At 48.4% G+C, this 13,522-nt stretch overlaps 1 protein-coding gene across 1 annotated transcript in view; it reads left to right on the forward strand.

The window, feature by feature from the left end:
* Positions 1–13,522, forward strand: part of PAM (peptidylglycine alpha-amidating monooxygenase) — a 75,837-nt gene that overhangs the window by 44,820 nt on the left and 17,495 nt on the right. Inside the window, exons 13-16 of the mRNA XM_085875481.1 lie at positions 7,674–7,905; positions 12,353–12,571; positions 12,692–12,792; positions 12,962–13,061. Coding sequence (XP_085731607.1) covers positions 7,674–7,905; positions 12,353–12,571; positions 12,692–12,792; positions 12,962–13,061 — 652 coding nt within the window. The remainder of the gene's footprint in view (positions 1–7,673; positions 7,906–12,352; positions 12,572–12,691; positions 12,793–12,961; positions 13,062–13,522) is intronic.

Below are 13,522 nucleotides of genomic sequence, written 5' to 3' on the forward strand. Positions count from 1 at the left end.
CGCAGTCCAAGGCCTTCCCTTTCGAACTGAACGCAGTGAACCACAACGGTGCATGGGCTGCACAACGCAGTCTCCGTGCCAGCTCAAGTGGCACACGCAATGAGCACAACGAATGGATGCATGAACACAAACACGGTGCACGGGCCGCCACTGCAGGCCCGTGTTGTAGCTGCCAACAGGGCAGTTCTTGCAGCTTGCAAACTGTTGCTTTCAGATCCTGGCGCACATGGAAATGAACAGGGGGGGGGGGGGCAAAGCAAAAATTGAACGGGGCTGGTGAACGTGGGCAGTGGGCATGGCATGGCAAAGGTGGCAGGCAAACACAGCCCGCAGATGAACTGGCCGGCACAGGCCTTGCAGCACACAGCTGCCGATGAAGTTGGCCGGCCTCCGCCTTGAAGCAAAACACGGCCAGCCGATGAAGTTGGCCAGCCTTTGCCGTTCAATGGAGGTTGGTGGAGGGAGTGCGGTGGTGCTGGCCACTTGGAAGGCGGGCTCGGACCTACCTTCCTGTCTCCCTCCCAACCTATCGCCTTTGCCTGTCACTGTACATACCCACTCCCTTAATTTGTGAAAAACCAATTTAGCCCCCACTTATTTTTTTGTTGTTTTTATTTTTACTTCCCCACTATAAATCGTCCCCTAACCCCCTTTATCGTCTTTGTTCGGCTAACCTATTCTGTCACCTAGCCTACTCCCAACCCCTACGTTCCCTTCCCGGAGGGGAATAAGGGAGAGCTAACGTCCTGTGTCAAGGCCCAACTCAAGCCTCAGAATGGCCTCCCCAGAGTTCGGCGATCTTAACCCAAAGTGGGTCCAGCGGCCCACAACGAGAGCGAGGGGATGGATGGTGCGGAGGGGTACATCTCCTAATCTACCCTAACCATTTAACTGTTAAACTACCCCGGGGCTTTCAACAAGCGCCTCTCGCTTAAACTATTGGTTCTATAAACCCAGATTCCCGTCGCCTGTGTTGGTGTCCTCACAATTTCGGGCCTCGCCCCCCAATTTTCTCTCCGTGCCCTCACACGGTCTCCTGGCTGGGACACGTGGCTCCCTTTGGCAGGCACGACCCTCTGCCGAATCTCCCGCTATGGCACCCCCGGGCACTACACTGCCTCCGAGCCTACCAGCTCCCTAACACCGGGGAGTGCCCCCCATGGCACCTCCCCTGAAACGCACACGTGGCAGGCCGGCCTCCCGGGCCCCTTTCCGAGGGTCACCCGTGCCCACAACACTGCCCACGCGGCTAATGGCGCCCGGGCCCCCGCACCAAGCAGGCGCACCCGTGCCCACTACTCTATCCCGGCCCCCCATGGGCCCTTGGCCTACCGCGGCCGACTAGCCTGGTGCCCGGGGTACCCACTCAGCGATACTCACCTTTCGCAGCCACGCTCCCAAGCCCGTCAACAGGGCTCCTGCACCCCTCCAAATGGGTCTCGAGCCTACTTTCCCACCAACAACAAAACGACCTCCATTTTTCAATTTGACTAACCCAGCTAACTCACTCTACACTGACCCCGGGGTCCCTTGGGCGGGAGTCACTCCTCCCCCCAATCACTCATCGCACCATGCATTCCCCATTCACTCCATACACACAGACCCGCTGGCCTCACTCACTCAACAAGCACATGCTTCCACTTCACTTACCAACAACTCTTCAACACACTCACCGCTGAACTCTGCCATTCTTCTAACTACATCCCCTAACTGACTCGTGCTCCCACGTCGTCCCTTAAACTAGTAGCACGTTCCTTTTAACACTACGTAGCTAAACTACGTCCCCTCTACACATCCACAAGTCTGTCACTGTTCCCAAATAAATCATTTTATTTCCCATTTTCCCATCCTAAATCTGGCTACAATCCCTCTAACTAATCCATTCCACGGACTCCATGAGGACTTACCCCTGCCCCATGAAGTCGGTCTAGCTAAGCTAACCCTTCCCCCTAACTAGTTTCCATCCTGTGCCCAGGTAAGGGGGTCTTTCACCCCTTGCCCAGGAATCCTGTACACCCGAAAGTGAGGCTTGCTTTTTTTTTTTTTTCATGCGCAGCACCTGCGCGGCAACTCAGAGCTCGCACACTTTGCACCTGCCCGTGACGTCATGCAGCTGCACGTGTTCCTCGTCCCTCCTTGGACGGGACCATCCGGCAGAGATACCCCTCCTGCCGGATTCCAACCACACGTGCAGCCATGACGTCACCGTGCGCATAAAAAAAAAAACAAGCCCCACGTCTCGAGGGGTTCCCCACGCGAACACATGTGCTTTGCCCGTTGGAGCTTAACACACACGATCGCGTGGAGAACCCGTCCGGTCCAAATCCATAATCCTGCCTAAACTTTGTCCGTCCGCGGGATCGGCAAATCCACCGCGTGCGTTTCCGGACCGGGACTTCACTCTCGCAAGCGAGCACGTGGTGGTCTCGTGCGTTGCACAGCACGAACCGCGTGCTCACTGCTGGGTGAACCCGGCACGGTCCTCGAAACAACTACAGCCGCCACTCGGCTTTCTTTCCTCTGTCGCCGTCGTCGCCATTCGACCCACGCACACCTGCGTGTTACGACGCACACAGTCCACACCATCACATTCACACCGGGAGACGCGGCTGCGTGCTCCCGCATGCCAACCGACATCTCCCTCACATACCGCTCTCTCACACACACGGTCTCCCTTGCACACAGCGACCTTGCACACGGCCGTTCACTCACGCGTGCGGGGGCACTCACCCGCGGTGCCTCGCCCACACACGCGAGGGCACTCAACCGCTGTGCCTCATCCACACACCGTGCCTCATCCACACACGGTTCCTCACCCACACACGCGGGGGCACTAACCCGCGGTGCCTCATCCACACTGGCCGTTTCACTCACACACACGGCCTCTTCCACACACGGTGCCTCACCCACACACGCGGGGGCACTCACCCGCGGTGCCTCATCCACACACCGTGCCTCATCCACACACGGCGTGCTGGGAAGCACGTACTCTGGCACCATCGCCACCACACCACTCACACACGGGGTCGCTTCCACACACGGGAACGCACTCACGCCTTGCACCACACACACAGGGACAACCATACTGGGGATTCGTGTCCCCACAAGGGTCTCCGGGGCCTCTATACCCCCCAAGCTCTCCGTGCACCCGTCCACAGCACTCGTCCCCTCAACCTCGCAAAACACGACCGAACTCACCTGGTCGTGACTCGCCTCAAGGGGGCATACTCCCTCCCCTCGTTCCTGGAGGAGGCCATCCAGGTGCTCGCACCGGGTCCCAACACGCTCCGCGAGCTCAACCCCATTGTCCTCCACTACCTCCGTGTGTGCGTGCGCGTCACTTACCCCGTCTTCATCGTGTAGTCTTCCCTCTATCGTTCCCATCTCCCGTGTCTCTGCCAACTCTTCACCCTTTACCTCCCTTGTCTCAACTATTATTTCTGTTGTCGTCACCTCGTGTCTCGTCTCACACGTTTTGGTCTCCCCATTTAATTTTTCCCTTTCGGTCATCGTCACGACCCTCGCCCAACACGTTCCACGAATTATTTTTTCACCCGCCTCCACCGCGGGCCTGTCAGCCGTTGCACCCCCACCCAGCTCGTTTGCTCCCACACGTGGAGTCGCCATTTTTATCTCCCCGGTCACGGCCTTCATGCCCGCCTGCAGGCTTCGGCCCATGTTCTGCGTCTCACCCCGTAGCTCTTTCATTTCTTTTTTCATTTGCTGTGTATTCGCATCCATCGTCGTTTTCACTTCATTTGTATTTGTATCCATCTTTTCGTTCATTTGTTTGTTCATGCCTTTCATTTCGTTTTTCATTTCATTTGTATTTGTATCCATCGTCGTTTTCACTTCATTCATTTGTTTGTTCATTGCCGCCAGCATGGCGCATAGCTGGGCCATGTTGGATGCACTCAGCTGAGCCGTTTCGGCAAGGGTTGGGGAAGGGTCTTGGTGGAGAGGGGGGGGGAGGTGTCATACACCGCGGCCGCTGCCGCACCCACCTCGGGCCCTGGGTTCAGTTGGGCGAGTCCGTGTTCCTGCACAATCAACATTTCCTGCTCGGGGATTCCATCCTGGACCATGGATCCTACACATTCTACATCCATTTCTAATACCCCCGGCTCCCGCTCGCCTTGAGACGCCATCTTGCTTCTCGTGAAGGGTTAATTTGAATCGCTCGTAATTTGGAGGGAATCGGGGGTCGCTTCTCTCACCCCTGGACCGATTCCCGTGAATTTAGCCGGAGACAGGAGAGCCCGTTTTCCTGTTCTCCGATACCAGTGCCGCGAGGAGGGCGATGGGTTTGTATCGCACGACCTGACACCAGTGTTGCGGTTTTCGCGCCCGCCGGCGTGCTGACGGCCACGTAACTCGAATCGCGGCACGTCGCCCACCGGACGGACAATCCAGTCGTGACCCTCTCGGACTAACGCCGGGAACCAGTCACGGGTGGACCTTTCGGTCTCACCGCGATCGAGCCAATCAGCCCCCGCGTGGGATAGGGTTGCTCGCCAAATTCGAACTACCTAAGTACCCACGCGGAGGGTAGACCGGGCGATCGCACCTCGCCGCAGGTCGACTTCGGACACGGGCCACTTAAGCGACCCGTTCCGTACTATCAGAATAACCGAGCGGTGTTATCGTCGACCTCGACGGTTCGATTAATTATCGGGCGTACTCAGCCCACTACCAACCCTTTACGTGAAGCAAGATGGGGATTCAATGGGGGAAAAGACGAAGCGAAGCGGGAGACAGTTCAACAATAAAGCACATTTATTCGCGACGAACGGAAAGCACACAAATACAATTCCACCAAATGCACACAAAAAAAGAAAACACAATTCCATTTACACAAAAAGCAAACATAAAAGTGAAAACACAGTGCAGAGCTAATTCCGACTACCGAGCACACGGCAACACTTATACAATTCTACTTCACAGACGGCGCCGACAACACATACCCAAAACCAAGGAAAAGAAATACCCTCAAGAATGAGGTAGGCCTGGGGCCGAGACCTGGTCGGGCCTACCCGTCTGGTGATGAGACGCGGAGCGGCGATGGCCCCGCAACCCGCGGGCCTCGCGGACAGTGCCTGGCAGGGGGGTGGGAACGGGGCCCCCTTGGTCGCACTATCTCAGCGCGGGGGGAAACAGGAGGGGGTTGCTGATGCTCGGGGTATAGAGGATCTTTATTATCTGCGACGAGCGTCTCCACCTCGGCCAGGTCGCGCTGCCGGCCTCCCTCGGGCGCGCAGCTCCTTGCACGACGCGAGCACCCTTCGTCCGACTCGCCGCCTCTCCACAGCTCGTCCCCTCCGTTCCGACTCTCCTTCGCCTCGTTCCGACCTTTACGACTCCCTTCTTCCTCGTTCCGACTTCTTACTCCTCCTTTCTTCCTCGTTCCGACTTCTTACTCCCCTTTTACTGACGAACACCGTCCTTTTATCCCCCCGTAACTTCGCCTTTGACCCCCTCCCTTTGACCTTTCAACTCGCTCCCCATTGGCCCGACAAAAAGTGGGCGTGAAGGCTTTTTAATCCACAAATTTGCATATATCGATCGCCCTGGGGGCGGGGCCAATTCGCCCCTCGCTCACCGATTGGACGGCAAAAAGTGGGCGTGTGTCGTTTTGGATCCGTTTTTGAAGCAGAAAATCCGTGATTTTGTACACGCTGTTCAACGTGCGCCCTACACGAGTCCAACACCGGTGCCCATGAGTGGCGCGAGATGACGGTGATGCGATGGTGGCGAGTTGTGACGGTAAAGGTCGTGGCGGTTGTGGTGAAGCGGTGGTTGTGGTTGGTGGTTGATGTTGTGGTTGTGATGGTGGCGATTGGTCCAAAATAAAGATAGTAAAAGAAAAACGGCTATCCTGAAGAGTCGCAGCACGTATAAATGACATGTATTCCCACTAGACAACGGGTTTGGGCCTAACTACACATGCACTTACCGAGATACCTCACCTAAGGGACCTGAATGGTGGTTTGCGAATCTGGTAACCACAACAATATATATATATATATATATATATATATATATATATATATATATATATATATATATATATATATATATATATATATATATATATATATATATATATATATATATATATATACACATGTATACATATTGGAGGGAAAGTGTGTTGTATGTTTGATATATACTAATCCGACGGGATTTAACCTCAGAAGCTGAAAGGGTACCCCAAAGTTGTGCCTGTGCAAGTCTTGTTCGATTTCATCAAGTTTTGAAAAATAATTTTTATTTTCTTTCTTTCGAGGGGATGGGGGGGGGGTGCAGAGGAGGTGCGATTGGAATTATCCGAGCGATAGAACCACGATGTATTATATATGCACATTAGCAGAATGCATGTTTTTGCTTCATCTCCGTAACCCGGGTTATTTTTAGGTCATCTCTATCGAGATGACCTAATAAAGCCGGACCAAATGTCCGTCCATCCGTCAATTTTTCTTTCCGATCTTGATGAAACTTAGTATGTGGGTAGAGGTCGATGAGTGTTGCACAACGATATAACTTTTGTCCGGGTTCAAGGTCAGGGTCAAGGTCAGGAGGTCACGTAAGTTATAAAAATCGCCATTTTCAAAACCTTTCTCGTCTGCCATTCTCCAAGATATTCGGCAACTGTTTATTGATTATGATAGTAAAAAATATTATCTTGTATCTAACCGGACAGATTTTTGAATTTCCTTCCCGTTTGATCGTCACATGATCTGAAACATGGCCAAAAACGCCGATGCGATTCGCAAAGAAGGAAGGAAGGAGAAATGAAATATAAATATAAAACACATTTTTAGGCTTTTATATTTATACATTTTCCGCCGAAGGTGCAAAAGTTTCAAAACCCGAAATGTAAACGTCGGCATTTATTTTCAAAATATAATTTCGTGTGCGGCGCCAAAATGCCGAGTCATCTTTAACCAAACTGCGCAGTTCGAACTGCACAGTAGTCTTCGGTCATAACTGAACATTGAGAACTTTTGGTATTATAGAGATGACTGTCACCCCCACACAGGGGTAATTTTTATTTTATTTTTGGGAGTGATTGAGGCAGTGGTCTGTTGCCTATACACTGCCCAAGTAAAGGAATGGGTCAGAGGAACGTGTTGTATGCTTAGAACAAGACTTGCCTGCAAGGTGGGTACTCTATTCTGGTATTATTACTCATAAATCCTAAAGATGACAACATGACCTCTCTGGCCAGTGGCCACTCCCAGAGGGAGCAGGTGGGTGCTTCCAGTCACAATAAATGTGGCTGAGGTTGTGATTAGCTCAAGGCATTTCACAAATTTTACTTTCAATTTGAAAAGAAGCTGGCAGCAAAAAACCACGTTTCATTTTTAGCTCGCCTGTTCAAAGAACAGAGCTATAGCGATACCCCCGGCGTGAGCGTCAGCGTGAGTGTGAAAATGTTAAAGTTTTTGGTGCAAGTTATTTCCTTTCTGATGTTTTTATCTTCCACACTTTTTTTTACTGATTACAATATACAAATACATATATTGCTTTAAAATTATTTGGATCAGACTTCACTGCAATGCTTTATAAAAAATATTATTAGACTAGTCTTTTAAAAACGATAAATGTATAAACAGGCGAGCATTGGGTGGCTTTGACACCAACTCTCTGGTTATCTACCTGTCCAACCTCAGGTTTTCAACCTGGGCTCACGGAAAGATTGGTCTCAGCATGATGGCCGTAATAGTGTCATTGTCCTCGGCAAAGCCTTCGATCCTGGCAGTGACTTGCTTCACTTCTGCAAGCCAACAGCTGTTGCTGTTGATGCCTCTTATAAGGAGGTATTTGTGGCAGATGGTTACTGCAACAGTCGGATCATTGCCTTTTCTCTTCCTGATGGAAAGTACCTGCGTCACTGGGGAAGAGGTGAGAGTGCAGGAAACTTTTTTTGATCTTCATCATTTCAAAACTTTCACTTTGGGAAGATTAAACAACCATCTCATATGATGTCATGTATTTTCTGATTAATCCACAAACCATGTATTTTCGCCTGACCTTGTTTGGTATTCTCAGTTAACATTATTCATGAAAGCGTTTTATGAACCGATTTTGTTTAAAGCAGCTATGGAAAGTTTATCAACAAAGCAATTGATATCTTCTGAATTGATGTACTTTTTGAAGCATTTCTTCAAAGTGCAGATGACAACTGCTTCATTCAATCTTAAATCATGGCCACCAGACAGTCAGAATGAGTGACTTCATTAAAAGAAACTGTTTTTGGGACTTTGGCCATCAAGGAGCACGGGGCTGGCTGGATGGCCCCGAGGTACACATGTTCGCCTCAAAGCTGTCGAGCTTAAGGCCCGGTCACACCTTGACGTTTTAGCCAACGTATGCCGATTTTTTAATATTTTTTCTAAAACGCTGGCACACGTTGAATAAGTTATGGGTAAGTTTTGATAACATTGAGAGCACGCTGAAAAACACTGCCCTACGTCGTTGTACGCTGGCTTTAAACGTTGTACTTTTTGGTTGTTCTCAAATTTTTTCATGCTTGAAATTTCACGACGTATGCTGGCGTATGACTCACACGTTCCGCTACGCTGGCCACAAGTTGTATGCACGGTCTGCGATCGTTGACAGACGTCAACACATGCTACTTGTAAGTTAATCATAAGTTGAGACACGCCGAGGTAATGTTTAGCGTACCCGAAACTTATTTCTAACCCATGATTAACGTGTTGTTGGCACGTTACGCGATCGTTGCCACACATCGACAGACGTTACTTTTAAGTTACTGATAGGCTGAAAGACGTCGGTATAATGGATCGTCCTTGCGTCAGCGTCCACGGCCACGGCCAGGACACTTATTTGCAGCATTCTTCAAACTTTTCTTCGGCATGACGAGGATGTTCACACTTCGATGTCTAGCTTGGCTATGATTCCAATTGTCCATCGGCAGCGTCTATTTAAAATAGTCGAGTTTGAGCGTTTTAACACGTTCAGAAGAAACGCTTCAAATTTCAAAACCCCAGCGTCAAAAAACAAAGGCGAGTGACAGCAATTTAAATCGTTCATTGTAAACAATGAAAATAGCTGAGTGGTACCGTTTAAAAGTCGTTGAGTGGAAAAAAAATCGAATTGTTGAGCGCAAGCGTCTACTTTCAATAGTGGGGTTTGAGCGATTTAACACGTTCAATAGAAACGATTAAAATTTCCGAGCGCCAGCGTCAAAAAACAAAGGCGAGTGACAGCAATTTAAATCGTTCATTGTAAACAATGAAACTAGCTGAGTGGTACCGTTTAAAAGTCGTTGAGTGTAAAAAAAATCAAATTGTTGAGCGCAAGCGTCTACTTTCAATAGTGGAGATGCAGCCATTTAAATCGTTGAGTGGCAGCCTATGAATAGCAAACCCTACGTCACCGGCAAAGATAAACTGCGGCACGATATGGATAAGTTAGGCTATCGTTGGGCATAGTTTGTGAACGCCGGCTTCACGATAATTATTCGTTGGTATATCGTATCTATAAGTAATCAAAGCGCTCTATGCACATTATTAGTTCATTGTGCATTTGTCCAACCCGTTATGAATAGACCTAAATTGTAAAAACAAGCTATAGCTCATTGTTGAAAAAGCCCCATAAAAAATTAGCCGCAAAGAACTTTGAACAATGGTGAAAAGATGTCTCCTACCCGTGGACACGCGGACGCAAGGACGATCCATCATAACCCACACCCTCCCCCTCACACTCGCCTACTACTGCCAACATGAACAAACTACTACTAATACTGAAACTGATACTGTTACTGCTGACATGGACATCGACTCAAAAAGGACTCAAAAACACTGTTGGGTTCCCCTTTTATGAGCAGCATTTTTATATACCAATTCCCAAAACCGCTGGGAACACGTCTTTATATGGCAGTTGTAAGCTAGAAACACGTTCATTTATTTTTTTGTCGACCGGAAGACGTCATTGGAATACGTCTACATACGTCGATGTGTGTTGGGACTACGTAAAGAATTGGTTCAAAGCACGTCAAACATAAGTTAGAAATAAGTTTCGCGTAAAAAAGACATTACCGCGACGCGTTTCGACTTATGAGTAGCTTATAAGTAGCGTTTGTGGACGTGTGTAAGCGTCCACATATCGTGTGTAAAACTTATCCCCATCGCATGCGGAACGTGTGTCATACGCCGAGTACGTCCAAAAATTTTGAACATGTTTAAAATTTCTTGACGTACTCTACTTACTACGACGTATGATAGCGTACTTTAGCGTTGTACTCACGTATACCAAACTTACTCATACCGTATTTGACGTGCCCCAACGTTTTAGACACATTTTTCTTAGGTCGGCATACGCTGGCAAGATCGCCAAGGTGTGACCGCGATGTTGTCACTTCCATTTCTACGGCAGTTATGATTCGAATCGTTGTGCGTCAGCCTTTTAATAGGCGACGTCACGACATCGTCGGCGATGCGTGCAACGTGCTATGCCGAAGTTCGACTATCGTTGGGCATCGGTTGTGTAGGCCGACAACAGGTTCAGCATTCGTTGGTATAAGTTATCTATAACACAACGAAACGTTCTGTGTCCATTACCAATGCGTTATACATAAGACCAAGTCGCTATGAATACGTCAGAATCTTTAAAAAAAAAACATCAAAAATTCAACGTAAGCCAACGTTTTACATACATTTTAATACGTTGCCATCGCTGGCTAAAACGTCAAGGTGTGACTGGGCCTTTAGGTCTGAATCCCGACCCAACGATAAACTGTCATCCCGATGTTTTACTGGGATGGTGTTTCATCAATGTGTGTGCTATCTCTCGGATGGATGTTAAAATGGTGTCCCATCCTTTGTGAAGCGTAGGCGAGCTATCACGGGCACCCTGAACAAATTCCAAATTCCTGCCTTAAATTTAGTCGAATGTTAGGCCTGGCCAGCCGGTTCGTGAAAGACTTGGTTCAACCTTCCCCCAGGTAACCCTGCAAGAATGTGAGAATAATTGTGGCCATTGGTGAAGAAGAAGAAGACGACCATCAAGGAGCACCAGAACCTGTGACTTCAAGGAGGAACCTTTGTCTTTGACCATTGGAAAAAGTGTGTTTGTGTGTGTGTGTGTGTGTGTGTGTGTGTGTGTGTGTGTGTGTGTGTGTGTGTGTGTGTGTGTGTGTGTGTGTGTGTGTGTGTGTGTGTGCTTGCTTTGTACTAGTAGGAGTACTGCAACTACTAAAATGACCCAAGGGAATCTGGTGGGGTAGACCAGGGAAGGTTTTGGCTCTGGCTTTCACAAACTGGCTGGTCGAGCCTCATGCTCGATTGGAGCTGTTTCGGGCAGGAATTTGTAAATTGCTCAGGGTATCAAAGATTATTCTCCCACTGTTTGTGAATGACAACATGGGATCTTTCATACCACCAACTAATGCTTTCAGATGAGACACAAAGCTTAACGTCAATTGGAAGGATGACACTTGTGACGCATCACCCTGCCATGCGTGAACAAACGTGAACAAACAAAATCGCTCGACATGTGTCGTGACGTCACCTGAATGGTGGCACTTGATTGAAAAATCCCACCTTGATGTACAGTGCAGTACTTCAAAGGAACAGCTTCTCCACACTATCAAGTCAGAACATTTTGATTCCAACTCTTATTAATCCAAATGAATATTCTTTCAACATAGCTTCATGTTTTCTTTATGAGGCTCAAATTTTCATCTTTGTAGCTTTTCTGTCATGAGATGGTCGGTCATTATGTGAGAGTATGATCCATTGATTAGTGACTGTCTACATATCCTCTTCGTCCATATGCAGCACAAGGGTGTGGGGTAGCATCATTGGCTGAGGGTGTAGCTGTGCCGCTGATGTAATACCCTCTTCTGGTAAGGGCAGAAATTTGTAATTTGGCCATGGTGGCGGCGATAGCTCGCCTACTCTTTGCGAAGGACACCATGGGATCATTAATGCTCACCAACGAATGCTGGCAGACGGGACACCCATTTAACATCCATCCGAACGACGGCACACACATTGATGAATCACCCTGCCTGTGAAACACCGGGATGACGGTTTATAGCTCGGTCAGGATTCAAACCCAGGCTCGACAGCTTAAAGGAGAGTGTGTGTACCTCAAGGCCATCTTGCCAGCTTATCTACATAATCTAAGATTCAGGGAGAGGTCAGAAGGTGAGAAAAGGCAGGGAAGTGTGGGGATAATGTGTCAGTTGTGTCAGCACTGCTTTTCAATTAACATTATATTTTCCTTCATTTATTTTCTTTTCAATGAAAAGGAAAGTACAGTATTGTTATTATGATCATGACCCACGTCTTTCCTCCTCTCCTATCATTTTTCCACATCCCAGCTGGCTTTGGCCTCGGTCAGTTCAACATTCCACATGACTTGACCTGGGCACCCAATATCAGCCAGCATACTCAGACGGACAACTTGCCAGCTCTCTGTGTATCTGATCGTGAGAATGGGCGCCTGCAATGCTTTGCACCCAAATCTGGCAGCTTGCTTCGTGAGATTCGGCCCAAAGGAGTTACCACAGTTTTTTCCGCTGCTTACACTCCTCAACAAGGTAAGGCCATTTGTTTGCTGACCCACAAACATTGCTCCTTTCATTTTATAGTCACTCAGACAAAACCCTTGGACACAGTTTTGTTACATTTAAGTGGTTTCCTTTCCTATGGGAATGCAGGAGGCTTGCTGTACGTCCTTGATGCCAGGTACTCGCCCATAGGCCTCGTGCTTAACTATTCAACAGGCAGAACCATCTCCAAATTCTTTGCAGAGTCACCAGTAAGTGTGATTCCACCAACAGTTTGATCACCATCTTATTTGCTTTTTTTAATGCAGAAAAGTATTATATCATTGGTAAGTTTCAATTGATTGCACTTATAATCACGTACTGTACTTTGTAGTGTTGTTTGTGATCACAAAGCACTTTCTGTCCATATTCTTCTTTCAGCCATTTTCCATGCCTCACAACTTGGCAATCTTGGGAAACAACAGTGCAGTGTTTGTTGCTGACGTGAAAGCTCACGCCTTGTTCAAGTTCTTGCCTCAAGGTAAGCGTGTGTTCTTGTACGAATGGGAAATCTTTAGTACTGCAGCATAGCAAACCAATTGTTCGACTTTTCATAAAAGCACCAAAATTGGTACATATGTTGACTAATGTATTCTGAACAATTCTGGATATGGAGCCACTCGAGATTTTGCCTTGGTCAGCTTTGGCGGCCATTTTCCAAAATGGCTGCCATTCTACTTTAACAACTTGGGATATCTGTCATTGTTATTCTCTTTGTAGGTTTCTCAGAGGTGATAAATACTCCATGTGATTTGCATTTACAAAGGAAAACAATACAAATGTCATTTGTGTTGATTTATTACATTTCCAACCATTGTATTGTATTGGTAGTCGGACCCGAGGTGGCCAGAGTGATCATGGAGTTTGAGGAGGCGAACATGCATCCAAATGCCAATGAGGAGACACGTCACCATGACGAAACACCGCGTGCACAGGAAGCAT

The sequence above is a fragment of the Eptatretus burgeri genome, chromosome 3 (assembly GCF_056783735.1).
Source record: "Eptatretus burgeri isolate ZD-2024b chromosome 3, Ebu_testis_v1, whole genome shotgun sequence".
Classification (NCBI taxonomy): domain Eukaryota; kingdom Metazoa; phylum Chordata; class Myxini; order Myxiniformes; family Myxinidae; genus Eptatretus; species Eptatretus burgeri.